Source organism: Anguilla anguilla, chromosome 12 (assembly GCF_013347855.1).
Source record: "Anguilla anguilla isolate fAngAng1 chromosome 12, fAngAng1.pri, whole genome shotgun sequence".
In the NCBI taxonomy this organism is placed as follows: Eukaryota; Metazoa; Chordata; class Actinopteri; order Anguilliformes; family Anguillidae; genus Anguilla; species Anguilla anguilla.
The window spans coordinates 14,884,124-14,911,854 of NC_049212.1; the positions used below are offsets into that span (position 1 = coordinate 14,884,124).

The 27,731-nt window shown below is 43.8% G+C and overlaps 2 protein-coding genes across 5 annotated transcripts; one reads left to right on the forward strand and one right to left on the reverse strand.

Annotated features, from left to right (window-relative positions):
* The first annotated feature begins 745 nt into the window (after positions 1-745).
* On the forward strand, positions 746-4,907 carry LOC118210181 (uncharacterized protein CXorf65 homolog). Of its 4 annotated transcripts, XM_035386144.1 has the most exons (6): positions 746-921; positions 1,090-1,176; positions 1,637-1,753; positions 2,015-2,089; positions 2,594-2,684; positions 4,827-4,907. In XM_035386144.1, the coding sequence occupies exons 1-6, from the start codon at positions 897-899 to the stop codon at positions 4,891-4,893; spliced, it is 462 nt and encodes a 153-aa protein (XP_035242035.1). In that variant the 5' UTR covers positions 746-896; the 3' UTR covers positions 4,894-4,907. The 4 variants fall into 4 exon arrangements, with proteins under 4 accessions (XP_035242035.1, XP_035242033.1, XP_035242034.1 ...); XM_035386142.1 differs by having other exon boundaries at positions 746-1,176; XM_035386143.1 differs by having other exon boundaries at positions 746-1,176; positions 1,640-1,753.
* Positions 4,908-5,880: 973 nt separating this feature from the next.
* Positions 5,881-27,700, reverse strand: LOC118209937. The gene is made up of 37 exons (XM_035385666.1): positions 27,278-27,700; positions 25,820-25,923; positions 25,119-25,321; positions 24,310-24,530; positions 23,773-23,919; positions 23,088-23,252; positions 22,689-22,840; positions 22,099-22,267; positions 21,783-21,891; positions 21,269-21,408; positions 20,623-20,748; positions 19,967-20,146; positions 19,138-19,362; positions 18,129-18,255; positions 17,826-18,025; positions 17,267-17,479; positions 16,888-17,033; positions 16,482-16,609; positions 15,671-15,818; positions 15,363-15,495; positions 14,963-15,124; positions 13,703-13,829; positions 13,144-13,355; positions 12,477-12,639; positions 11,792-11,868; positions 11,064-11,224; positions 10,876-10,978; positions 10,625-10,776; positions 10,059-10,131; positions 9,842-9,976; positions 9,144-9,467; positions 8,834-8,931; positions 8,647-8,750; positions 8,206-8,285; positions 7,173-7,207; positions 6,716-6,832; positions 5,881-6,602 (listed from the first exon to the last, which is right to left on the reverse strand). The coding sequence occupies exons 1-37, from the start codon at positions 27,330-27,332 to the stop codon at positions 6,147-6,149; spliced, it is 5,670 nt and encodes a 1,889-aa protein (XP_035241557.1). The 5' UTR covers positions 27,333-27,700; the 3' UTR covers positions 5,881-6,146.
* Positions 27,701-27,731: the final 31 nt, after the last annotated feature.

Here is a 27,731-nt window from a genome sequence, read left to right on the forward strand (position 1 = left end):
ACTGAGCAAGAGAGGCTGGCCAGGATGTTTACCAGCATGGTCCTATCAGGAGCTGAGAGTCTACTCTATTACACAATAGTAATGTCGCCAGGAGTTTCAATAAATATTCAGCTTATTGACTGAGAACGACTTCATAAAACAGAACTAGAGTATGTGTAAAAAGGAAACATGCATGCCTATTGTAGACCAGTGGTCTCCTTCCAAAATGCATATTTATTTATTTATTTACTTGTTTGTTTTTTGTTTATTGTGATTTAAAATACACTGAAAAAACAATGTTGTGTTGCAAAAAGTGATATAAATAATAATAATAATAATAATAATAATAATAAAACAATTTAATATGTTATGCTGTACACATACCATATAGACTTTGGGCCTGTATAGCATATGACAATAATCATTTAAAAATGCAATAAATGCATTAAATCTATCTCTAGAGAAGCTATTGAGTTGGATGTGCTCAGTTAATATTGCATAAATGGCTCTGACAGAACGGGTTGATAGCTACTGAACTAGACTAAACAAAATGGAATGCTTGTTCTTACACAGAATTACCCTTTGACACACTGTCTCATGCAGTTAGTCTGAAATTATGTAATGTGAAAGGGCGAAGGTTGAATTCAGTTGCCTGCTATGTGTTCCTTCAGCTGTAATAGTCAGCTACGTGGTCATATATTACTTCAGTTTCCCCCGCCTATTTGAGCAAACTGTACCTTGGATGTTTGATTTTCCTGGGGTGGGGTGGGGCGGGGGCACTGGGTGGAAGCTGTGTTGTGACATGAAAGGTAGATAAGTGTGGTGTTGGACACTGAGAAACACAGTGGAGCCAAAACCATAGAGACATACAGTACACTCTAACAGACAGCTCATTTGGCTGGCATCCCTGAACTACAATGTTCATCACAGTGCTACATGCTGGTGAGTCTCTCCCCCAGAATCAATCAAACCGGATCAAAGAGTACCGCTGATACATCTTCTGTTAACTGTCCACGCAAATTGATTTTAAATGACAGCTACGTGAGAAATACTGTAAGCCTGTCATGTCTTGTCACAATTTCTATTTATTTTTCTCCCCCATCTCCACAGATAACGAGCAAACCTTGTTTAACATCCACTGTAAAATATCTGTGCTTCTAGACAGTATAAAATCACACTGTCACTGTGAATATGAAGGTAAGGACGTTACCTAATTTAACAAAAATAGTATATAGTGTCTTGTCGTTCCTGAAATTAAGAGCATTTGTTGTGGTGATTTTACAGTACGTAACAATTAATGATGAACATGTGGAAACCTGTTCTTATGTCAACTAGTTATTTGGTCCAAGTGGTCTGTGAGCTTACGTATACTCTTAAGGTTCTGAACTAAGCAGTGTGAATAAAAAATGAAACACACTTTTTTCTATTCCACTGAGCACAAATAAATAAAATTAGAATAAGGCTAACAGGGAAATAGCATGTAATTATATCCAACAATACACATAAGGGAAGGTCCTTCCCATTGTGTGAGTGGGCAGTTTTGAAAGAGGACACAGAGACCACTTGAAATGCCACCATTGATAACACTAGATTTAAACAAAATGTTAGCAGAGGACTGTTTGAGCACTTTTCTAATGGGCTTGTACAACCCTGCCAGAAGAGATAGACCTTGTGGATGAGAATGCAGAGCTGAAGAACCTTCTAGAGCAGAGGGATGAGTATGCCTCCCAGGCTCTCAGGGGAAGAGAAGAGTACGCTCTGGTCAGCGTCAGACGTAAGAAACCTGCATTTCAGCTCTACATTTTCCATATCCCTACCAGCAAGCTCACCAGTTATTGCTAAAAATATTTTCTAGTAAATATGAAGGGACAGATGATGAGCTGAAATCCTAACAGATGGGGATGGGGAGAGGATGGGTACATTTTTGGAATGGTCTAAACTGTACGTACGCATAAATCAATCTATCTTTAATCAGGGCCAAATGTTCAACCCCGCTGCCAGATTTGACACAATCTGCTTCCTGACACATTCACAGGATGTGAAGATTCATCTCAGCCTCTGTATACCTTACTGCTGCAAGACCAAGCCCCTCTGCATTCCACGTTCATTGGTAGGTTATACTTTTACACACACAATGGGTGATATACACTGAAACAGCCAAAGGCCTTCCCCAAACCGTTGGGGATGCACAGAATTGCCTAGAATGTAATTGTATGCTGTAGTATTAAGATTTACCTTCACTCGAATTAAGAGGCCTCGTCAAAACAGCCCAAGACCAAGCGGTGTCCAGATACTTTTGGTCATATTGTGTATGTATTTGTTGGGGTGGGCATGATCTTTATGGAAACATTCCATTGTAGATTATAGACCAGGGTTTCCCAACCCTGTTCCTGGAGATCTACAGTCCTGTAGGTTTTTATTCCAATCCTAACAAGACACTTCTCATTCAAGAGCAAGAGATCTCATTGAGCTGATAATTAGTAGAATCAGGTGTGCCAAATTAGCATTGAAATGAAAACCTGCAGGACGGTAGATCTCCAGGAACAAATTTGGGCCTGTTATAAACCCAACTTAGAGAAGAGTTTTTAACTGACATCCTTACCTATGTACGTAGCCAAGCTAAGGAATAAAGAGGGTTCAAGGGCACTGGGAATTCAACCACAAAGAAAGAGGACCAAGAGGAAATCTACTCTGCCCCAACCACAGTAAGCATGTTACATCATACAACACTATGCTATGTTCTCATTAGAATAACCTTACATAACTTGACAAATGGAAATAGGAGCATAAGATAAACTTGTACCCTCTGCACCACTTCCTTCAAAATAGTTTTTCTTAAAGCCACGTTTAACACCAAGTTGTGTAGGTTGCTCAAATTGCATGGTTCCTATTTCAAGTATTATCTTTGACATTCTTATGAATCATAGCTAGTATCTTGCAAAGAACTGCAAACCATGTTCATTCAAAAGGTCCTTCTTTCCCATATACTGTATACATACACATACATTCAGTACACATACACGTGTACACTCATACTCGGCCTCTCTCTCTCTCTCTTTCTCTCTCACACACACACACACACACTAAAGTAAATGAGTCATTACATGCATATGCAGAATATGATGCCTCAGCTATTTAATACATATACAGGCTGTCATAAAATCTTTTAAATGTCTTGAAACATGTACAAATATTGCCTAATTTCTAAATGAAAACTGATATTTCAGGTAAGCAATTTTTCAGAAGGACAGCTGGGTTTGACCATTTAACCGCATACACGAAGCTGAAGATGAAAGACTCAGAAATGAAGATTTAAAATTGTCATTTAATTAAATGAAATTCACTTCGCAACATTTTGTCCTTACTATGTATGAACTATAAAATGGTGTCTGCCCCTTGACATTAACTTTAGTTATTTTAAGGCTATTGTTCTCTGAAGTTCCAAGTTGAACTTTGATATTTAAGCCTATAGTTTCCTGGTTACTGTACATAAATATGAATGTAAAATGAAAAATGTGTGTCTACAGTTTTGTTTATATATTAACACAGGAGACAGAATGAGTACATATTTAAAGAGGTCAAGTCCACTACTGAGCATCACAAACACAGATTCAAAGCTTTGTACACCTTAGAGCATACAAAACATGATTCTCCTTCACTCTTTGGTAAATTTAGGTCACACAGTGCTGGCTAAGATGCAAGAGTGACATATTCTAAAATAAAAAAGAGAAATGATGCTTTAAAAGTCTGGAAAGGATATACTGACTTAATATAGCCTTCTAATGTCAGATTATAAAAGATTAACTGAAGAGCACAAACATGTACATGCATGCTGTCTCTCTCTCTCATACACACACATGGGGTGAGAGGATCTGACAGGATTTCCCAGGATTTCAAGATTACTACATGATTACACACATGCTCACAGGGGACTCTGTCTGAAATGAATAGAAACCTCTTTCTCACCCCCGACTCAACCTTATTTGCGCAGCGACATCTTAATGACGACCAGAATGTCTGTGCTGATATCGCACCTCAAAAATATCACAAATCCACCTTGATTATCGCACGCGGTTCCTTAGCTCCAACAGGGAGAATGTTTAGTGTGAGAGCTGGTTGCCGTGCAGCGCATGACTTACTGATGAGGAGCAGATGGCATGTGAGAGCTACCACACGTAAAGGCGTATGCATACGTTCAGTTTCATATCCTGCTGGGTGGTGTGACATGTCTAAAATAATCTCATGAATGGGACAAACCATTAAAGAAGATCAAATGTACAGTATATATTGTAGAACTACAACACTGGGAGATGCTGGGGGGAGTGTTGAGCGCACTTGTTTTTGTTTGGTTTCCAGAAAAGATAGAAATACCACACCTGGCATATCAGAGAGACAGCAAACTACACTTATTTACTATGATAAAAATGATGACCTCTAATTTATGACACAATGTTCCATGTTAGCGTGTTCTGTATTTTACTGTATTTTCCATTAGGAGTATAGGATACATAATTGTCCCTTTTGTTTACACAATGTTACACAATGTAAAATACATACATGCATATTTTTAGAACTTGTAGTAATCCATATAGTTGTAAAATACTCCATTACGATTTGATATAAATACATAAGATAAATTATTCAATTAATGTAAAAGTTAAAAATAAACAAAGAATGCAAAATTACTTACGGGATTATGATGGCATGTTACTAGAAGCCCTTAGAAGACATCCCGATCCAGGCCTGTGATTTCTTGTCGCAAAAACTGAAAATCAAGTCTAATGAGACAATAGAGTACAATGCAGGTCACTGCTCCAGAAGTGGCTAGGTCTGTTTATGTTTGCTAGATGGAAAGTCTGGTTCAGGTACTGCAGCTGTTCATGTGCTATGAAAAGAGAAGGGGGACAAGAATAGACCCAGCCGCTGCCAAAAGGAAGCATGCCAACCTACAGAAGGGCACGCATGCTTCCAGCAGGCCCCTGTGCAGCTCAACCGAGACAACTGAATTTACAGCACAGTACCGCACAGAGGATAATCCAATCCTGGTAAGAAAGACTCTAATTATTACACATGTAAATGCACGGTAAGTGTCCAGGTGTCAGGGAAGGTGTTTGATTCAGTGACACTCTGCTGTTAATCTAGAGGCTGTCGGCTCGGTGGGCCAGAGGGACTCGTCCAGTGTGGACGCAATGTTCTCGCCCAGGACCTGGCAATGAGCAGAAATGCTGATAGCGACTTGGGATTGCCTCCAGCTGACCCACTCAATCAGTTCACACTTTATAGCCCTCACCCCAGGAATACTAACACTCTTATCAAGGCTTCCTGTGACCAACTCGTGGATGAACTACGAATACTGTAGCACTTTCAATCATGTGCACTTTCAACCCCGACAGACTTTTCCAGAGACCTGGCGAATGACATAATTTTAGCAAATTTTCACATCTCGGTAAGGTTGTGGTAGCAGTTTTTTTTACCCTCCCAACATTTTTTTTAAACACCCCAATTCAGAATTTTCCAGCTATGTAAATGGGTCCTGATCTCACTGAAGATTTTTTTCCTGCAGGAAACTATTTTAAGTATGTGCTTGTCATCCAAAGTTCCAACAGCCATAAAGCGTTTCGCAAATGTAATTTCACTAGGTGGGATGAGGCAGAAGAAGCATACGTGCCTGAATATATTGTCTTCTTTTATTATTCAGTTATCTTAATTTGTCTCGGCGCTACATCCTCGCTTCTCCTGGGGGGCAAAATGTCAGGCAAACGGGGGCTGGCGCCAGGCTGGCTGGTCTTCCACTTGAACTATGACGCTACCGAGGATGGAGCAGGAGCCACAAACGCAAATGCACTGACCTTGACCTGGAAGCCATGAAGCCTGATCAGTATGCTTTCCTTTCCACTGTCTCATGCCTTCTCACTCTTTTAAAGGTCTGGTTTATAATGCCCATAGAGAAAAATTCATTGTATCTGCAGGATAAATTATACATCTGAGGTTTGCCACAAACCTAGTAACCACATTGAATGCGTGTCCCTTTATTAAAAGTTTATTAACATGAATATTTAATAAGAAATAACATTATATTTGCACTCAAGAGAAAAACATAAATATTGGAAGAGTGGTTAAGACAGACTCAAATGAACGGTACACAGGAAATGGTACACACATTTGTGCTAGAATACAGCTGGTAAGCTACTTTCCTCAGTAATAAGAACCTCTGATGTCTGTCTGTTTGGTCCCGCACTGTCTGTTTTATGGTTGTCTGGTTTCTGAATGTGAAATGTCTGAGTGGGTGACTTTACCTTGTCTGGATCTTGACTGAATGATGTATGAATGTTCTCTGACATCTGAGTCTCTGGGTCATGGTTGTTTTGTTTCTGGCTTTCTGCAAGCTCACTGTCTGTTCCCTGGTTGTCTGGTGTCTGGTTATCTCGGTTTTGGCTCTCTGGTGCCTGACTGCCTGGTTCTTGGCTAGCTGGTTCTTGACTGTCTGGCGTCTGGCTGCCTGGCTGCTGCATGCTAAGATGGGTCAGTTGGGCCTGCATCTCGCTGAGCCTTTGGTCCACACATCGCCTCTTCAGATCCAGAAGAAGGGTTCCATGGCGACTGAGGCAGGGCTCAAGAGTTCCCTGCATCAGAGACAGCACCATCACAAGGCATTGTCACAAAAAGCCCATCTCAGGCATGTCACCCAATCACACGCCCCCCCGATTGTCCAATGAGGATGAGCGTGCATCCTGACCTGTGTAGGGCTGCAGTGGTCCTGCCCTCCCCTCCTCTCTGCCCTTCCCTGGAGCCCCACACTCAGCTGCAGGAAAACTTCATTTAAACGGTCAATTTCCTGCTCCACACTGAGAACCTGAACCACAGGGGACAGCATAAGCCCCGTCAACTCAGTACCTAACAGGGCAGGTTTCATCAACTCAGGAAATAACATGAGTTCATAAACTCAACTTACATCAACAAGGTATGTGAATACTATTGTAAATAAGGACAAAGGAAGGAAACATATTTACTGTATTTAAAATGGGAAACTACACTTGATTATAAACCTAAAAATCCTTATGGAACACACTAATATTGTGTAATAAAGATGTTCAATGTTACTATACCAGAGAGGTATATAAATACTGTAAAATATTCACAAATGGTACAAAGAAGAAAAACAGTGTATTAGAGAAACAATAGGCCAAGCATACCTTTATTGCAGCATCCCCATTCTCAGATCCAGGCTCTATATAAAAATAGACAGTGTGATTGCATAGCACTGTGATATTTGCACTTCACACAGACACACCTTTATAGAAACCTCTCTCTTTTTTAGCTAAAATTATGGAGTCGTCTTTAGTTGCAGCTTAGTCACACTTGGATTCTCCCAATATTTTTAATGATGTGGAGTCTTGTTATAGATCCAGTAATGTGACTTTGAAGGTCATGGATGATGTAAAGACAGCCATTTATAGCATGTCTACCTGTATGGCCTGTTTACTTATCTCACTAAGGCTTTTTATACTGTGGGCCATTCATTATTAAATACAACCCTACTGAGGGCAGGTATTTCAGGCAAAGCAGCTGAATGGTTCCAGTTACCTTGTTGAAAGATCACAGTTGTGAAACACACACAAGCATGTCATGTCAGACTTTGTTGTTTTCAACAAGGGCGTACCGCAAGGTTCAATTTTAGGTCCTTCGCTTTTTCTTATCTATATCAATAATATTTGTGACCAGACAAAACATTGTAGGTACCATTTACAGTATATGCTGATGACTGTCACTAATTCAGGTTACAGATACACTAACACTAATTCAGGTTGTAACCCATCATTATAACTATAATGACAGCAGGCCAAACTCAATCTTGAGCTCCCAGTTTTGCTACCAGTTATTAAACAGAATATAAGGGACATAATTTCTGTTACTTGCACCAGTTTCAAGTTGTAAATGTCCAGATACTTGATTGCATGATATAAGTATTTTTAATATATTGTATGTGAGGCCTACTCTTGTTGGTGTTGTGACTCCTATGTATGATACTGCTTTGCCCTGTCTTGTCTAGGCCTCACTTGTAAAAGGCTTTAATCTCAACATGACTTTTAACTCAAAAAGTTTAAATGAATAAAAACACAGGATGTATTTGTCAGAACTTGGAGAAAACACTTTCCACAATAATGTAACCTGACATAGTAGATCAGGATTGTAAATATATTTATAATTAAATGAGGAACGTCTCACCCGCCACTTTCTCCTGTGTTTGATTAGATTTCATTTCTCGCAGATACTGCTGTAACTTGAAGAACTTGAATTTCTGAAGTCTAGGAGGAAACAGGTAATGTTAGGTAATGAGTAATAAGTTCAATTTAAGGCCTTACAGTGTCAGCTCAAAATTATTTATACAAAATGAAAGACAATAAATGTATTTTCACTATTTTGATGCGGTACATGACTGAGTCAGTGTGTGCAACTTTTTCTCAAGCTGTCAATAGCAAAATATGCAATAACCTTTTTATCATTTACCATTGTGTCCCTTTTTAGTATTTTCAAAATATACCCTAATAAAGTCCAGAAACCAAATGTTCTCATGTACATTACAATGCACAATAAAGTATCACTTGTCGATGGTGGTTTTAGTTCTAAACAAATCCCAGTGTAAAATAAAAAAGTACATATGCTGACCTTTCTGCAAGCTCAGGCTCAGAGAAGCCCATTTCAATTGGAACTTTGACCCTGAGAAATTCTTCAGCTAACGCCCCAGTGAATTCCTCTTTAATCTCCCCTGTCTGGAAACAAAAGCCAGTTTGCTGAGAGTGGCAGTCACTGAATTTGGCTTCCAATCAATCCTTAAGCTAAAGATGCTAAAAACCTTGTTTATTCTGCTGGTGAAGGAGGAGTGGAACAGGGCCAAACTTAGAGCAGAGACCGCGCTGTGGAAAGCTTGGATGAAGCCTTTTGTTGTTGAACCTTGTAGGTAAAGTAAAAAAAAAAAATATATAATACAAGGTTTAATTAACAATGCAACTAATCTGATTAATTAATTTTAAGTTACAGTGTTACACCATGACAAAACAAAAAGACGCATTGTAACCTAATATGTAAAGGAACTGTGACCATGTGAACAGGTTTTTATATTTCACTGTGTTAGCTGTTTTTAAATGTTTAAATGTTTCTTCAACCTGAGGCAATGCAGGCCATGGAGTGAAGAAGCGTGGCGATGAACTCCCCAGCGTTCCCCAGCTTATCTTGGTGGAGGTAGAGGATACGGTTGGCGGCGTCATAATGGAAGTCCCCGCGGCAGTGCTCTGCCAGGCCGGTGAGGCGTGAGAGTGGAACCGCCCGAGCCAGGAGCAGCGTGAGCGGGGGGAAGCCGTGGCCGCCGCACAGCAGGCGCGCAACCCGGCAGCCGAACAGGAACACGGCGAAGTGATGGGGAGGCAGGTTGCCCAGGGCAACAGGAACTAGGTGCCCCACTGACTCCTGCTCTGACTCATGGAAAACAGCTGGAGAGGAACAAACAGCTCAGATACGCATCAGGGAAACAGCCCTCCAGATACAGCTCAGCACAGGCTTTATGTGGAACAGACCAAAGCCTTTTTATAAACTCTAAGATTATTTTTCATGTGAAATTGATTTATTTTCCCCTCAGAGATCAAACAAACATTTCAACATTTGTTATTACAATCACGGGGAAACTGTAATTCAACAGCACAGGAGTGTCATCCTGCCACCTATTGGCAGCACATGGTACTAACAATCTTTTTCATTACAAGAATGGAGATAGGAAATGATACGGGATCCTTTAAGTACGTTAGACATTGGTCTGTGAGTAATTTGACTTAAAGGGATTTAGAGTTAACATTCACTTCATACAGACCCTTATCTTCTTCTGCAGATGTGAAGCTCTGGAGAGAGCGCTGGATCTCCCGCAGAGTTTTGGAGAGTGGTGTGAGGGCCACCAGCTTGGAGAGGTCCTGCTCGCTCAGACCGCCCGCTGCGCTCTGTTGGGTCGCTGTGGAAAGAGGAGGCAACGAATGAGGTAAAAATGAATGACATCACCGTACGTGAGGAGAACCGCATATCCCGGATCTTACCTGTGGCTGTTACCTGGAGTGTTTTTGGTTCAGCCATGTCAGGAGAGGAGAACTGCGTAGAGTCAGGGAAGCCCTGTGAGGAAACAACTGGTCCATTAAAACCTATACAGAGCACAACGCTGTGTAGAGCAGACTAAAATGGGTCAGCAATCCATCTCTCTCACTTCAGCAAAATGGCTGCCTTGCTTACCCACAGTGCTGGTAATGCTGGTGTTTCTCCTACTTTTCTTTCAGCCCTTTCTTTCAGGCAGATTAGAGCTATGTGAAAGCCGTTTATTGTTGTCCATTTAAAACAATAGTGATTCAACGGATGAAAATTTAGGTACAATTTTCTAAAAACTTCTGAACTTTTTTCTATTTATAATCGGAACTTTAATAATTGATAAGCAATAGCTGCAAGTTACAGCAATTTCTCAAAGACCATGTCCCAGTGTAGAAGTCTAAAGGAAGGAGGGTGTCCCCAGATTTTGTTACGACCCCAGTAGTGTTAAGACCCCACCTTGTGCCCTGTCCCTAGGTTTATATTCACCATGTTCCCCCTGCGAGGCTGTTCTGGGTGTACTTACATGTGCATAGCCTGTGTGTGCCCCACCGTCCCCAACATCTCCTGGGCAGGTTCCTGCAGCCACGTCCTGCTGTGCCCAGCTCTCTCCTTCAGCTCTGTGTATGAGCCCCTCCACTGCTCTGAGTGCAGCCTCCAGTAGGGACGCCGAGGGGTCTGGAGGGTGAAGGGCGATGAAGGAGGGGCAGCTGCATGCTCACAAGCCACAGGCGGAACTCAGACACAATAATGGCACAACGCTGAGCAACGCGCTACCTTTAACCGTCTCCTTCTCTGCCGTGATGTCATCGCCTGATTTCAGGGAGAGCAGTTCCCTCAGCTGGCTCAGCTTGGCCAGGTCCATGTTCTCCAGAAGATCCTGGAGGAGGACAGATTTGTGACAGACTCGGGTTTGGGATTCATTATTTGACATCCAGGCCGATTTGAGGGGGACCGTCTGTTACCTTCAGAGAATCTGTCTGCTGACAGATGTTGCGGTAGAACTCCAAGTTATCCTTGCGGTGCTTCGCCAGCTGGGAGACCAAGTGAAGCGTCTGGTCTTCCAGTTTGTCATAAAGAGTTTTGACGTTGAACTCCTCCAGTTCCACTCTTCCGTTCTTATACCCTTGTACAAACATATTGCGGAAACATATTGAAATAACTACAGTGGGTGGATTGTCTAGAACAGTGGTGTCAAACTCGTTGCCATGGAGGGCCGTGTGTATGCAGATTTTCATTCAAGCCTCAGATCTTGATTATATAATTAGTTAAATTATTTGCTGAATTAGGGATGCAGGTTTGTGCACAATGGTGACCCGACGTCTATGGTGACCCGCATTGTCTAAATAAAAATTTTCTTATATTCTGTGCTTCAATGCAGTTAAACGCATATGGCTGAATGAGTAATTGGACTCAATTAAGGCAGCATTAATTGGTTGGAATGAAAACCTGCATACACACGGCCCTCCATGGCAACGAGTTTGACACCACTGGTCTAGAACATATAACCATTACCAGGAAACATCCCCCTAAAATAATTACAGTCTCTCCCCCTAATCATCCACTGATAAGCTGGTTACATGAAGACCAATGAAAATGCCTGTATGTTGAGAGTAGCATGTTCATATGGACTCATGTGGCTAGTGGACCATTTAGGGCATAAATAATTAAATAAAATGTCTGTGACCCTCACCCCTGCAGACAGCCGGCTCCTCTGCTTCTGCTCCCTCTCCAACACCTCTGTGTCCCAGGACGTCACAAACATCCACACTGGGACACAAACACAAGCCTGATTAGTCATTGTACACGGCCATCTTTAAAGCAACAGTGCTGTCAGACAAGCACAACAGTTCAACATGAAGTGAACTTCTATGAAAAACTAACATTTCTCTGAAGACGGAAATGTTATTTCTACTCATTCCAACCCAGTGATAGTTCACAGTCCAGTGATGTGAGTGAGCATGTGAGCAGCCACAGTAGAAAGTGAGATCACCCCCTGAAGCCTAATTAGGAGTGCAATGCTGTAGGGGAGACTTATGTTTGACTTTGGTCATAGATTTTGCTCTCCTAGTGCTCGTTCTTCTTCTTTTCACTGTTGTTTATTGATTTTCACTGAGGTATGTTCAAATTCCAATAAAATAAATGTTTTAAAAATTAATTATTTATCAGTGTTTGTAATTACTTACCAGCGTTTTTCAGAATATGCCACAATTTGACAAGCATTGCAACAAAACTATATTTATAGTAATATAGTCTGCAGATAATATTTCTTTCAGAGAGTTCTGAAATAAGATATAGTATGTTTATGTAGTAATGTATATCAAATGTTACTCCTTGTGCTGTAATGTAATCTAATGAGTACTGATTCAGAGACACACCCGCCTCCAGCATAGACGTATCCGGGAGGGATACTCGGTTCCCCAAGGCTTCTCCATTTGGGCTTTGGTCGCCCCTGAGCCATGAGCCCGACTCGGCTGGGCTTCAGAACCAGAGCCGTGGCGATCAGAACTACGGTCAGCAGCACCAGGAGGCCCAGCACCCCTGAGGAACAGCAGGGGGCACCATCACTCATTACAGGCTAACCGTTAACCTTTTCCCATGATTCATAGCTGTGTTTATGTATCACAGAGACAGCACAGCAGCCCTACACATTTCACAATGCTTCTGTATGAAATGGACATGATTGTTTTCAGAATTATTGTGATAGGTAATGGACATGAAACATGTATTTTACATGGTGACAAGTTACATTACGACACTGGCTGGTAGTAGGATATGAATATGGTCAGATACATAGTCACCACAAGCAAACACCTAATTACATTTTCTTCAATAAATTTTACATATGCATAGATATATAAATTTTTTCAAAGACGTACATTCAGACAGTACAGTAAAGTTACAGAGATTGTGGATACAGAATCTGGATTTAGGCCCTCTTGGATTATCACCTTTCAGACAGATTTTGAACACCCGCTAACTCTGACTCTGTTTTTGCCGCAGATTGCACCAGACGCATGCTTTGTGAAGAGGCGGCAGACGTACCTGCAATGGCGCCCCAGTTGGGCAGCAGGTTGAGGCGGGGTTGCCTGAGGATGCCGTGCCTCACCAGCTGGGCGGGGGACGCGGGCTGGAACGCGGGAGCGGCAGGGTCGCACTCCGTGCCGCGCTCGCTCACCGCCACGATCAGGCTCCGGTCCGGCACGCCGTTGTCCAGGAACACGTACTTCCCCGACTGCGTGAACACGTGCGCAAACCTTCCACAGGCACACAAGTACTGTCATGAGTGCGCACCTTTCTGAAGCTGGTCTTACATTGGAGTCAAAAACAAATTCTGTCAACTGAAAAGTACTACATAAAGCCAAAGTAATACCACAAATACTCATAACAGTTAAGATACCAGGTTTATATATAATTGATTTTTTGAAAAGATATAATTGAATACATCTTGGAATTTATGATAAAATATTAAAATATAACAATGATTTAAATGTAGCAGTATAAAACCAATATTATATATAAATGTAAAAAAATATCCATGCAATACAATATCTTTCCACTTCTGGGCACCTCTGAGACAGGGGAAATGGTAAGATCCACATACCTGGAGGAGTTGTACTGGCTGTGCTTTATGAGCTGCTCCAGCTTGCGGAACGCGCCAAAGTCCCAGCTGGGGTTGCTGCTGAAGAGATGATCTTTCTGGTACACTGGGAAGTGGCTGAGATGGCGGTCTGAACGCAAATAAACAACTGCTGCTATCATTTTTATCTGTACACGACGGCCTGACAGCACAGAGAAAACACAGTCATTCAGGCTTAATATAATATTGATGATGCTCTGCCTATGCCTTCGGTTTTCTTACTGAAAATGAGTAGGCCAGTCAGTGCAGGTTATTGCAATGAGTTCAGTCCCCAGCCGCCACGCGGTTGCTCGACTGTGTTATGATAAAGCTGGGTGGTATCGTTTCATTTTTAATGTTAGGCTACTGTGCAAGTTATCTCAGTGGATTTGGTAGTGTAAACAGTGCTAATTCTTACCTCTCAATGCGGATAATGTTGACCTTACCATCTGTTTATGTTCAGGTCAATCGTTGGATGTGACTAATGCAATTTATAAAGCCTGTATTTCAATTACATCTGTATCTATTGCTACCCTACACCTTGTAAATGCCTGGACTTGATCAGATTATTTGCTTGTGTTGCTGTGAGCGATGTGAGAGTCGTGTCTCTTCCTACGGGGTTTCCCCCATCATTTCCCTGTATCTAAGCAATTCTGACTTGGTTATTTAGACATGGTGCTGTATTAGCCATGCCACATTATTCAGTGCTAATGCAGTGTGATGCTGTCTGCCCACTGTGTTTCTCATCATCCAGAGAATGTGTTTCTCTTTATAAACTGAGGCGGGTGATAATGGGGTAGGGAGCTTCATGTAGGCAGTCGTGATTAATACAGCAGTCAGAAATCATGAGAATGACTGCTGCACAACTGAAAAAAAGGTTTATTAGCCTATTATTTTTGGTCACAAATATATATAGACATTTTTTGAGACAGGCTACCATGCTGGTTTCAATGTTTGCGAGACGGGAAAAGAGGAACATAATTAATTGTTTTTTTTTTTCTTCAAACCGGTTCAGGAACATTACGTTGTAGGAGGAACAAAAGAACAGAAACGTTAAAGTTCTGATTCTGCTCGGAACAAATGGAGAGAAAAAATAAGTTTTTCAAGCCCTGATGTGTGCTACAAAATGTATGCTAATGTATGCTACAAAACAGTTCAGGCCTGTGGGGGGATGGGGGGTGCCATGTTTTGACCTAAAGTAAGCTCGTCATCCACCTCAGTGAGTCATGCTTCCTGTGGGCATACCGGTGTGGTTGATGGTGAGCTGAAACAGCAGCATGTCATTGGATGCCAGGCAAGCAATGGGGTTGGGAATGCGTGGCACAGGGGGCGAGTCTGAGAACTCCCCGACATTACTGGAATCGCTTCTTCTCCTGGTCTCCCTGTCCCACAGTGTCCTGGGCTCAGCTATCAAACGCATAAGAACACATTACTTTTTAATGTCTTGAACATGTAACCGTGTTTGAGCTGAAAAACAGACACAGCAGACAGCCTAACATTTTCATATAACTTTCTTCGCATTATTATTTCCTACACTAGATGTAAGTCAGGTTCCTTACACAAGGGTATAACACCTGTGTTACACCAAGGACAAGGTTCCTGTTACATCATTTCCTCCTCCAGGCTTCACAATACATGACATCACCTGAAAGAAATCTGTCAATCAGCGTTTGGTTGGTCATGATCCATCCAAACACCCCATCAGAGCCAAACTGGACAAAGTGGACTCTTCCAATAGTCTTAACATGGATGTCGGGGCCCAAAATATCTACCACTTCCTGAAGAATAAAGACAGAAAACAGAAATCTATGTACATTATTCTTCAATATTATAAGATTAAGTTGGAGACCAATCATTACAGTAAGCTGTAAAGGACAATGAATTCAGTGAAAAGAGAGAAAAGGGATATGAATCAAATCAAGGCTGAGATGGATCAGTGGATTGTGGCCTCACCCTGCTCCACATACTGCTCTCCACCTGACCTTTGACCTTCAGCAGCAGCTGCCCGTCCGAGGCCAGCCTGGCAGAGACGTGCAGTAGCGATGACAGACACGAGGCGTTGCAAAGCTCCTCCACGGCCACATACAGCTCACAGTGGCAGCTAGGGATCAGGAGGGCGCTTTTTAACCTTTGGCTCGATTTTCTGGAAGACGATATTTTATCTGGCATGCTAAAAGGTCACAGACCACTGTAATCCACAGGACAGGAGTTAAGCTTGCGTATGTGTGCCTTAGGTATCTATAGCTATTCAAAACAATTCTGAATTTTAGACACATACACTATTAAATGAACTATTAATAGTATCCAGATTCAAATAACATATTTTAAAATAAATGTGTGGTTTGGATCACATCGATATACAGTATATGGTTTTCTTTTTTGTAAGTAAACTATCATTGGAGGTACGCTAGTAGCATGGCTAAGTGAAAATATCCAGGAGCTGTAGTCCACAGCTTCCTTTTTTGTTTAGGGATGCATGACAATATCAGGCCCTTTGGCTGACAATCAATAAATAAAAATAAATAAATTTAGCGGCTTCAAATGAATGCTAAGCTTATGGCTGATATGATGATGCACCAATCTGAACAACCTCAAAGTACCTTACAGTGGGAAAAATAATGAACAAACAGTAGTGTTGTGCAATTAAAGAGGATCAATTCCGATGCAATGCTAATTTTGACTGTACCATTGATTTGATTTTGGTTGTGAAGTTCTGGTGTACAGGTTTGTTGAGACATTGCTGTGTCAGGTTGCGCTGACTTACATGCCCAACTCCACATTGAGATGCCCCCCTTGGGTGCCACAGGTGACGTTACACAGGTGTGCAGATGGGGAAACGCACTCTCGAGACGATGCCAGCCGCACTTGCCCCCCACCACAGCGTTCATTCACCTGAAGGGGAAATGGCCAGCTTGACCCGTGACCTTGCACGTACCCTTTCAGAAACGGAATATATTAAGGGGGCGGGGGGGGTCTTTCTTTTGTTTGATATAATATTTCATGCACTTCTCATGTTATTTATGTCTCTCATGGTTCAGGTACCTGTTGTCTACCATGACTACTACTGCCAACATTATTATTCTTATTATTGTTATTGCAAAAAAACATTATAATGAGCATTACTATGCCTCTATGCCCCTAACATTCATGCTCTTTATTAGACCACATGCCTCAGGCTGGCAGTCTAAGACGCTGTCAGCATCAGTGCTCTTGTAGTCCAGTTGGTTGTAGAAGACGAAGCCGGTCTTGCACAGACAGGACCCGTCAGAGTGCTGGAAGGCCCGGTTCTGACCCAGACAAATACAGGAAGCTGAGCCTGGGACAGACAGGAAAACTGTTAATATGACAAAATGATAATGCAGGTATTATCAGGAAAAGCCAGTATAAAGTATATATCCAGCTATATAAATGGATGCAATGTAAATGCTATGCAAAAATAAAATTGTGTAAGTCGCTTTGGATAAGAGTGTATGCTAAATGCCTGTAATGAGATGTAAAAGCAGCAGACAGACACAGTCTGTGAAGAACAGCTTAGGCTGAGTAGGGCACCTTCTGGTGAGTAGGAGGAGCTTCCACAGGGGAAACAGGCCCTCTGCGCAGAGAGGTGGTTGAAGGTGCCCGCCGGGCATGGATGGCATTCCTCAAGAAGCTTTGCATGGGTGCTGTTGCCATAGGAACCAGGTGGGCAAGAGGTGGGGTTGTCAGAGCCCAAGGGGCAAAAATACCCAACGGGACATGGGTTGCTCCAGTAGTGCTCTGTCCCTGAGACACACATAACATGCGGCTATTAATCCTACTGTACCCAGACAAATACATCATACGACCAGGTACTCTTTTAATTACTCATTTAATGGGGTGAAATCATATCATTAATGAAATATTGGCACAAAAAGCGTGGAATTGGAGTGTGCTTGCTACATCAGAGGCACAGCTCTAAGAGACGAAAAGACTGACTGTCTGTGTTGAATTACAGGTGTAGTTCTGCACAAACCGGAGAAAGTCTCTGCTTCCTAATTCAGAGATGCAGTGCTACATGGAGAAGGGCTGACTGCATTTCAGAGATACAGTACAGTGTGAACATGAGAAGAACTGTCCAGTTTTAGCTTACCTGGGGGGCAGTGGTAGCCCGCGGGGCAGGTGAGGCAGTGCGGGTCTGGGGATGACACGGGGCGATAGGTCCCCCCCTCACAGAGCACGCAGCTGGTGTCCCGGGACCCCCGCAGGCCGCTGGTGTTGAGGGGCGCGTACCCCCCATCGCAGAGCCGCGCGGAGGAGCTGTTCTCCGGGCAGTAGTGAGGGAACGCACAGCTGTGGGCGGAGACTGCAGGTCAGAGGTCACCAGGAAACACTTCCCTCTCACACAGTCAGTTTCACCAGCAGTGCGGCTGGGGGCCATGTTGGCGAGACGCACACTTGCTGTGGAGTGTTGTAGGTGGCAGACCCCTCGGGGCAGGCGAATCCTCCGGGACAGGGGGTGGGCTCTCCGGTCCCCGGGCCGCAGTACGAGCCGGCCAGGCAGGGGGTCTCCATCGCCGAACCTGCAGACATGGCCGTAAATTAATTAATTTCAATGCTAATTAACTAGACCGAGAGCTTCTTTGACATCAAATGGTGGATGACCCAAAACATCTTTCAGCTAAAGCCCATCCCAGGGAGGGAAGGACTACAGTCGGCTGGACATCCATGTCTCATCATGTACCAGAGACCCATACTGCACAGCTGGGGACACTGCATATGAGACAGGATATGAAGCTACTCCGCATCTGTGAAGACATAACTGCTGGACTGTGGAGTGAAAATAAGCGGTAATCAATGTCACGTGTTGGTGGAGAGTGTGTCTGCACTCGCCCAAAGTGATGGAGGTGGTTGCAGTGATGAGCAGGAACACCAATTTGGCAATTAAAAATTTGGAGAAAATAGTGACACATTTTTAAATGAATGTAATTCAATGTGGTGTTTTGTACTCCAGCAAAAATTCAGCAAGCCTTAAACCAGCTTGGTGCAGAAAAAAAAAACAAGACTACTTACAAGAACAGTTAAGATGAGTCGGGCTCCACCATTCCTACCCTCCTGCACCGACTGCCAGTGGTTTTTGGAACTGATGTTAAAGTCTGATTTTTAACTTGGAAGACATTTCATGTTTTGGCACCTAGACACTTAAATGATCTTTTAATTCCCTATAATTTCAGTCAGTAGGTAACTGAATGATCATGGGTTTTTTCAGTACCCTAATTGCTTGATTGAAAACAAAGGGTTTTTTAGACACTTCAAACATGATATTTGTCTTATGTGTGTATATATTGGGGAGTAATGTAGTGTATTCTGTTTTCCATATATTCTATTCCTTTCTGTTCTATTCAATTCTGGACATTTTTAATACCACAAATACCCCACCCATGGTCACGTGACCTACACCCTACCTGCGGGGCACTGGAACGCGGACCGGCAGGGGGTGCCGTGGATGTTGGGCCGTCCCGTGGACCTGGGGTCCGGGCAGTAGGTGCCAGCCTGGCAGGGCATGCACTGGCTGGGTGAGCCTGCTCCCGGCAGGGGTCTCATAGTGCCAGCCGGGCACAGGACAGGGGGGCCCACTCCGCTGCACCAGAACCCGGGGGGGCAGGGGTGGGCGCTGTAGTCAGTCAGCCCTGATGAGACATTCAGCCAGACACAGAAACATCACCTGCTCGGCTTGGGTTCGATATCATAACTGTAACCCCCACATTCTGTGGTCTCGCATCACTCAGCTGTCAGTGATGCCAGTAATGTCACTTCACATTCCCCCAATAATATCACACCTGTCACCTGCCATTCTGCAAGTCACAATCAATTTCCCTCAACTGATCTGGAACCAGCTCTGGCTAACCTGTCAAACTGGGCCTATTCCAACTAGCAGCCCGGGCACACAGCTGAATATGCCTAATCTCAATGAAAAACACATTAAGGGCCAGTATTTATTTAAATTAATTTTTTGCTTAGGCCACTGTTGGTAGCCAGCATGTTAACCGTCGGCAACCCAAAGGACATTGGAAAAAAAATAGAACTTAATGTGGCTTGACACAGGACCAACCCTGGGCCAGCTAGGTCACATTTAGTGACACAGCACTTCACTGCCATTCTACAGACCATGGGAGAATCATTATTCACAAAAGGTTTTTGCTATTAAGTAGAATATTTGCTGCTGGTAGCTAATGAGTTCAGGCCACCAGCCGGTATAATTACAGAGTTTGTGCACAGAGACCTTTGTCTAACCTGTGTCATTACAGAAGGAGCCAGCGGGGCAGGGGTGGCAGTCGCCCCTGTTCCGTGCCCCCGGGGTGGATCTGTAGGTGAAGGGGGGGCATTCTTTGGGACCTACTCCTCCCTCAGACTCCCCCTCCCCCAGCCCATCACAGTAATGCCCAGCAGGGCAAAGGTGCAGGCTGGGGTCTCCTGTGGAAAATATTAAATATATATTAAAATATTAGCCAATCAGAGGCCTGCCAGAGACCACTGTAAATATGAATTAATTTACCAATGATTTTATGTGAATTTTGTGCATGGTATTTGACAATGGATAACAGATGATGTTAAAATATACTGCTGCAAGTACTATTGCGATATGGGTACAACTATTAATAATACCACTGATACTTGTTGTACTCCAGTTACTAATACTGCTTTTGCAACCTCTAGACCTATTGCAACTGCAAGCACAACTGCTGCTGCAACTATTGCAAGTATTACTACTGCCACTGCTACAACTACTGTATGTTAACCATCATACTCATTGTTAGTGGTGCTATGATATCCTACTCATACTGTAAACATAATTACAGTATGGTTCTCTGGTTTTCTAGTGTCCATTGGTACCTCTACTCTAAAAGGGAGTTCAGTAGAGTCGGCTTTGTGGGATTTGCATGGCATACCCTCTCTGCACCAGTGCTGCGGGGGGCAGGGCAAGCAGTCCTGTCTGCCTGTGGCACCGGGCGTGGCCCTCACCGTGTGGGTGAGGCAAGCCTGAGGTTCCTCAGTGCCCTCCACACAGTAGAATCCTGTTTAAAGGCCATCAGGTCCAAAATCAGCACTATACAAGCATTTGGGCTGCAAACACACGTACGTCAGCCAACTCTGTCACTCTGTGTGCAACGGGTAAGTCATAAAGGGAGGGTCTAGCAGAAGAGATCAGTGTACAGGAAGTGCATGGCTGAATTTCCCAAATTTTTTGAAATGTGTCATATCATAGCTATTAGTGAAGTTCAAATTTGTGTGAATGTATCCAAATGTTTAAAGTGTATTTACAATATTTGTGCAATTTAAAGATGAGCTTTGTGCACAAAAAGGTTGGTTGACTTATGAAGGACATTAAAATGGTCAATTTCCTTATCCGTATTGATATCCCAAAAAGACTTCAGAGTAAAGAGAGATTCATTTAAAGTTCTAACTGTATAATTTTAGTAAATGACAATCATTATAATCCAACCATTATAAAATATGAGAGAAGAGTTATGGACCCTCTACTAGATCCATAGCCCACTGTTAAATCACTGTTGTACTTTTGGGCAGGCGACCCACCTGCTGGGCAGGGTCCAGCACACTGGACACCCCTCCTACACTGGCTCCGATCCTGCAGGGGCGGTCCTTGGGGGGTGGCCTCTGCACTACCCGAAATACACAGGTACCCTGCAGCACAGCGTCCCAGAACCTTGCCAGCCCTGTGCTCACAAACAGCATCATCACTGCAGACATCTCTGGCAGCGGCTCTTCTACTTACACAACCACACCTGTCAATCATGTCTAACTGCCATTTATAACTGCATAAATCTAGATATGACATTCAGGCCATTAGCTTCACTTTATGAGCCACTTAAAGAACAATTTACAGGAAACGATTTCGATAAAACAAACTAATATAATCTAATGTCTTTTGTTTTATTGAATAATTTAGTGATAATCCTCTGATGGTTCCTACAAGAATTGATGGATTTATTGATTGCTTGGGCTTTTCATGGAGAAGATTGTGATCTTTGCATGTCTTTGCTTGTTTTTTGTGAAGATTGGGAGATGTTTAGATGTTTAATGCCCGTACCTGCAGAACCTGCCGGGGGGACAGGGCAAACACTCGCCCTCCTCCTGCAGTCCCCTCAGGTCGGGTGGGGTGAATGTGCCATTGGGACAGGGCAGGGGAACCATTGTTGCTGAAATGAGAAGTAATGCACTGCTGCAAATCACATTGTAACAAGCTGATTAATAAGAGTACTGTAATGCATTTGTAGTAGGGGTTCAACTCTCATTGGTTCACAAGGGGTGATATCACATTCTCTAATGGACATTAACATGCTAGCTCACATCTGTGAACTTCGTTACACACTGAAATGCAGTGCACGGTAAGTGTATCTGTATACCTGCAGGGCAGTAGGAGTGGGCGGGGCAGGGCCAGGGATCTCCAGCGATGGCCTCCTCGCAGTAGAACCCCGGGCGGCATGGGATGCAGCCGGAGGCACCGGGGTTCGGCTGGTACTCCCCTGTAGGGCAAGGCAGGGCGTGGCCCGAGCCCAAAGGACAGTAGTGACCCTGAGGAGGACATGATGTCAGTGATGATGATGATGATGATGATGATGACATTGATCACAATGAAGATCACCCTTCTGAAATATGATCTCCAACAGCACAGGGTCTCCATTAGTGAGCATGGTGATTGGTTCATTCCACATGGATACTAATATCTCCATGTGCAGCTGAGAGTACTGGCAGTTTCATGCAAGATTTCCATCTTAATGACAGCACCTTCAGCTGCATCCAAGTTTTCCCAAGAGATCTTCTATGTAAATCCAAACCAACCCCAGCCCTGCTTAGCTTCAGCAAAATTAAACACAGCAAAACATGGCTTTAGCCAATAAAAAAGAGAATGCTAAAGGGTGGTTTCACCACTGATAGACAATCCCAGCTAGGATATAGAGCTGAAACATGACTGAGGGGTGGGTGTGGGGATTACCTTGGGGCAAAGGAAGCCGAGGGGACTGGTGGAGGAGAAATTGGGGGGGCAGTAGAAGCCGTCAGAGCAGGGGCCGCTTGGGTATCCCTGCCCCTCGCTGGCACAGTACTGCCCAGGTGGGCACGGCAGGCAGCTCTCTATGCTGTGTCCCCCTGCAGGGAAAACGAGCAGCATGCAGGCTGTCATTCAACACCCGTCCACCAATCAGCCACTTAGGCAGGACTGACCTAACCAATCAGCCACTGAGTCGGGACTGACACCAACCAATCAGCCACTGGTGCTGGTACTGGCCATTTAAAGATTTTATTAATGTACCATGTGGAAACATTTCCAGGCCCCTGAAGCATGTGTAAGTGTGTGAGTGCATGCGTATGTGCATGCCTGCATGTGAGCACCCACCTGTGTGGTTCAGAATGCTGCCTGTGGGACAGGGCAGCGGAGAGGGCGTCCCGGCAGGGCAGTAGTGGCCCAGGGGACAGGGCCCGTTTCTGGGGAAGCTAGGAGAGCCCTGAGGGGCCGGGTCAGTGGCCCCGCCCTGGCAGAAATACCCCGCCCGACACTGACCTAGATACACAGGAGAACAACATTAAGAGATACTGTTACTGCGGTTCCCGTTTATGCAGCTACTGTCACTGTTGATGTTATTGCTTTTGCTAGCGTAGCAGCTGTTGCTTTTGATTTAGGTTCTGCTGTTGTGTAGGCTTATTTGCACAACCACTCATACAAAATAATTTATACTCAAAATGATCACATCTGAGAGAAGCAAAACGCTACAATAGGTTTGTTTCTGTTTCAAAATGGAGTACGGAGAGATGCTAAAATTAATGCTTGCTGCATACATGCATGCATACACACACACGCTTACTGTAATTACATGCACTGCAAACATGCATATTATAAATGCATGCACACACAAACAGATTCTTGTCATATTGCTATACAGCGGTTTCAAATCTGGGGTCCAGGGATCCCTAAACCTTGCAGCTGTTATGCTAATGTATTTTGGTATGGGTAAGAGGTCTGTATTACACCTATCTGGTGTACAGTAATGTGTTTTGGTACGGTGGGCAGGTTTATGTGAAACCTTGTGGCTGTGAGGATCCAGGTGTGCTACAGTACTGCCCGGCAGGGCAGGGCACGCAGGTGGAGGGGGACTGCGCCCCCGTCAGCTCGCTGAGGGTCCCCGCGGGACACGCCTGTGCTAAGGCCGTCCCGCCCTCGCAGTAGTGTCCTAAACACAGAGCAGAGGAGCAAGAGACACTTTCAGCAAAACAGCCCACAGAAGCCACACTTCTCTTTGCTTTTTTAAAACACATTAATAAAATTAATTTAACCTGCCTTATATCAATGTAACAATGACCACTTTACAGAAAAGAAACATGTTTAATAATAATACTTCATAGCATTTACTCTAAAAGAGAAAAGCTTGAGTTTTAAACTGAAACCCACAAGTAAATACATTCAACTTTGCTACATATTCATATCACCTTTCAACTTGTGAGCTGCTTTTCAGTCATCTACTGCATTAGCCGCATGTTAATAAAATGTTCTTTACAGAACCTAATAAACAGCATGAGGAGTATACTGATATCACCGAGTAAAGCTGTGGTGAGACTCAGACCTGCAGGGCAGGTAGAAGGCTCTTGTGTGGCAGGAGAGGGGCACACTGTGCCAGCTGGGCAGGGGGTGCAGAGCGCGGCACCGGGGGTGGGCCCGTAGGAGCCTGGCTCACAGGGAACTCGCATGGGCGTGCCAATGGGACAGCGGAACCCACGGGGGCACAGGTAACCCTGGAGCCCGTCAGAGGGGCGAGGGCTGACGCTCCCTCCCAAACACACATACCTGTTCCAGGGTAAAAAACAGCAGGTCGTACTCCACCCCTACATGTGGGATTACAGAGAACAGCGAGCACTTTCATCAGCGGATTCAAAGGGGGCATTGTCCTTTGTTTGGTTTGAGAATTCAAAAGAACAGAGGGTGGGGAGAGGACATGAAAGGTATTTCACAGACTCTGCAGCTGTCTGAAGAATCACAGATCTGTGTTTTTGTGTGTCTGTGCATGTGGGCGTGCGCACGCATGCATACTGTATGTGTGAGTGTGTGTGTGTGCATGCATGCGTATGTGTGTGAGCGTGCGTACATGCCTGTGTGCGTGTGTGTGCATGTGTGTGCATGCTTGCGTATGTGTGTGTGAGCATATGCATACATGATTATGTATGTGTGTATGTGTGTGCGTGTGTGTGTGCATGCATGTGAGCACAAGTGTGTGTACATGTGCATGCGTGTGTGCGTGTGTATGTGTGTGCATGCGTGTGTGTGCGTGTGTATGCGTGTGTGTGCATGTGTGTGTGTGCGTGTGTGTGCATGCGTGTGTGTGTGTATGTGTATGTTGTAGCAGAGCTAATGCACCGCTCCCCACTCCCTGCTTACCCTGCATCACACAGAGCAGCCTGAGACACATGGGTCAGCGCAGGGCGGTCGCAGTAGTGACCCGCAGGGCAAGCCTGGCACTGCTCCGCCCGCCTCAGGCCCACGGAGCTGGAGTAGGAGCCCGGCGGGCAGGGCAGGGGGTAGCCCTCGCCAGCCGGGCAGTAGTGCCCCGCGGGACACAGGCCATTAGCAGCAGATCTGACCTAGAAAACACAACACACAAAAACTAGGGCGAGGGTCATACACTGCAAACTCATGTCAATGATTATCAGCAACTGTGTGTTCAGAGAAAATGTAAATGTAAAATGGCATATTATGTGTAACTGTAGAGTACCATATGTCCTGTATAAGTATGCAGTAGCATGTGTTATGTAACTGTAGAGTAGCATATATCCTGTGTAAATGTGGAGTATATGTGTTATGTAACTGTAGAGTAGCATATATCCTGTGTAAGTGTGAAGTAGCATATGCTTTGTGTAACTGTAGAGTACCATATATCCTGTGTAAGTGTGGAGTAGCATATGCATTGTGTAACTATAGAGTACCATATATCCTGTGTTAGTATGTAGTATATGTGTTGTGTAACTGTAGAGTACCATATATCCTGTGTAAGTGTGGAGTAGCATATGCATTGTGTAACTATAGAGTACCATATATCCTGTGTTGGTATGTAGTATATGTGTTGTGTAACTGTAGAGTACCATATATCCTGTGGAATTGGGGCTGCTGGCTCCTGGGGGGCAGTGGAACCCAGCCTGACAGGGTCCCGTGGGCTGGACTAATCCATGCAGGGCACAGAACATCCCTGTGAGTGCAGAGGGACAGCAGGGTTACAGCCAGGCCTCCTCCCTTACCCCCCGAAAAAATGAACCAGAATAACTATACTATTTGTATATATTCATGTGTTCAAACATTTAGAAAGGCTGGGAAGGTCGGAAAACCAGGGAAGCCTTTCTACTCACACCTATATTGCACACCAGAAAATAATGTGTTCTGGTTCTGGTCTCTGTAGGTTTAACTCCCACCAAGAGCTGATGATTCATACTTTTAAATGTAAGCACCCTAAATAAGTATGAGGTAAGTACCATCACCAGGTACTTACCTGTCATTTTGTGCTTTTATGCTTTCTTTTTTAACCGATGACATTTTCAGAAGCATCATTTACTCATGACTGCCCCAGCTGTAGAGAGGGAGTCAGGTAGCAGGCGAAGTGCGCAATTCAGACTCTCCCACACACCCATGCAGTTCATCTTCCACAAGAGGCACATCACAGCTACTAAAGCTGAAACGCCTCTCCACCCACACTAGCTCTTCTTACAATGAACCGCTGAGTGGTTTCAACTGAGACTGTGTGTAAGTGTGTGTGTGTGTGTGTGTGTGTGCATGTAGGCATGCATGTGTGTGTGTGAGAGAGAGAGAAAAAGCTTTTTTCTGTGTATAAGTGGATGTTTTACATAATACACAGTAGAACCTTCAAGATAAGAATGCACAAGGCATTTATGTACCTTTAAAAGTGACTTGAGAATGCAAAGAATTTGAATCCTCTATTGATGGTAATCATATAATTGCCTGACGATAACCATATTTTTGAATAGGATTCTCTAATTTTCAGGCCGCAATCCTCTGTTAAAAGCCAATAATTAAAATAGTGGTAATCAGGATGTCATTAGAGCCTTAATGTTTTTCTACACTGGCTTCCTGAACAAAAAAACATGTCCTTTTCAATGACTGCTATTAGCTTCTTATGTGAACTGTGTGCTAATGTTCTCCCCTCAGACACATTTTCCTCCCTACATTACACTGTGTTATTATGCTAAGATGTGTCCCTTTGTCTAATTTTGATAGCATTTAGATTTTTTAAAACAATGGAAACCTTGTTTTTGTGCAATGTTTGCATTTGCATCAGTGATAACGGGCTTATGTAAATAAACGTTTGATAAGATACAACACATCACGCTTCAGTTTTCCTTTGTATTCAGGAAAGGGTGATACTAAATCAGTGCAAAATCTTGAAAAATTCTGTTTTGTTAGTCTTTTTTTTCTCAGAAAAACTATACATTTTCATGAGAGACAAGGGTATTGCCTGACTGTGACAATATATAAATATGCTGAGGACATATTCCATAGCAATGACATCACACATCCACCCAGCATCTCACCTGCAGGACACAGCTGACAGTCTTCTGGGCCAGCCCCCCCACGCTGGGGACGCATTGTGCCTGGGGGGCAGGGGAACTCGGTACCCACTGCTGCCCCTGGTGGGCAGTAATGCCCCGGTGGGCATGGCTCAGGCTGAACTACGCCTTCCCCTGCACCATGCAAAGAACAAAATGCTAGTACAACAATGCTAATGATGCTAACACTGGTTAAATAATTCCCAGCACCACACAAAGTGCACAGTGTACACCACCAATGCTAACAACACAAACACTCAACGAAATTTATAAAGCTGCACCACATCCTGTTAGCAAGTTTGTCAACATAGCTCTGTAAAGTAAGTGTACAGATGAATCACATGCTTGTGTGATGGTGCCTGTGGCTAACAACACATTAAGAACATAAGCATGCTTGAACGGAACAGACTATTGAGCACATCTAATTTAGCCTGCTGTT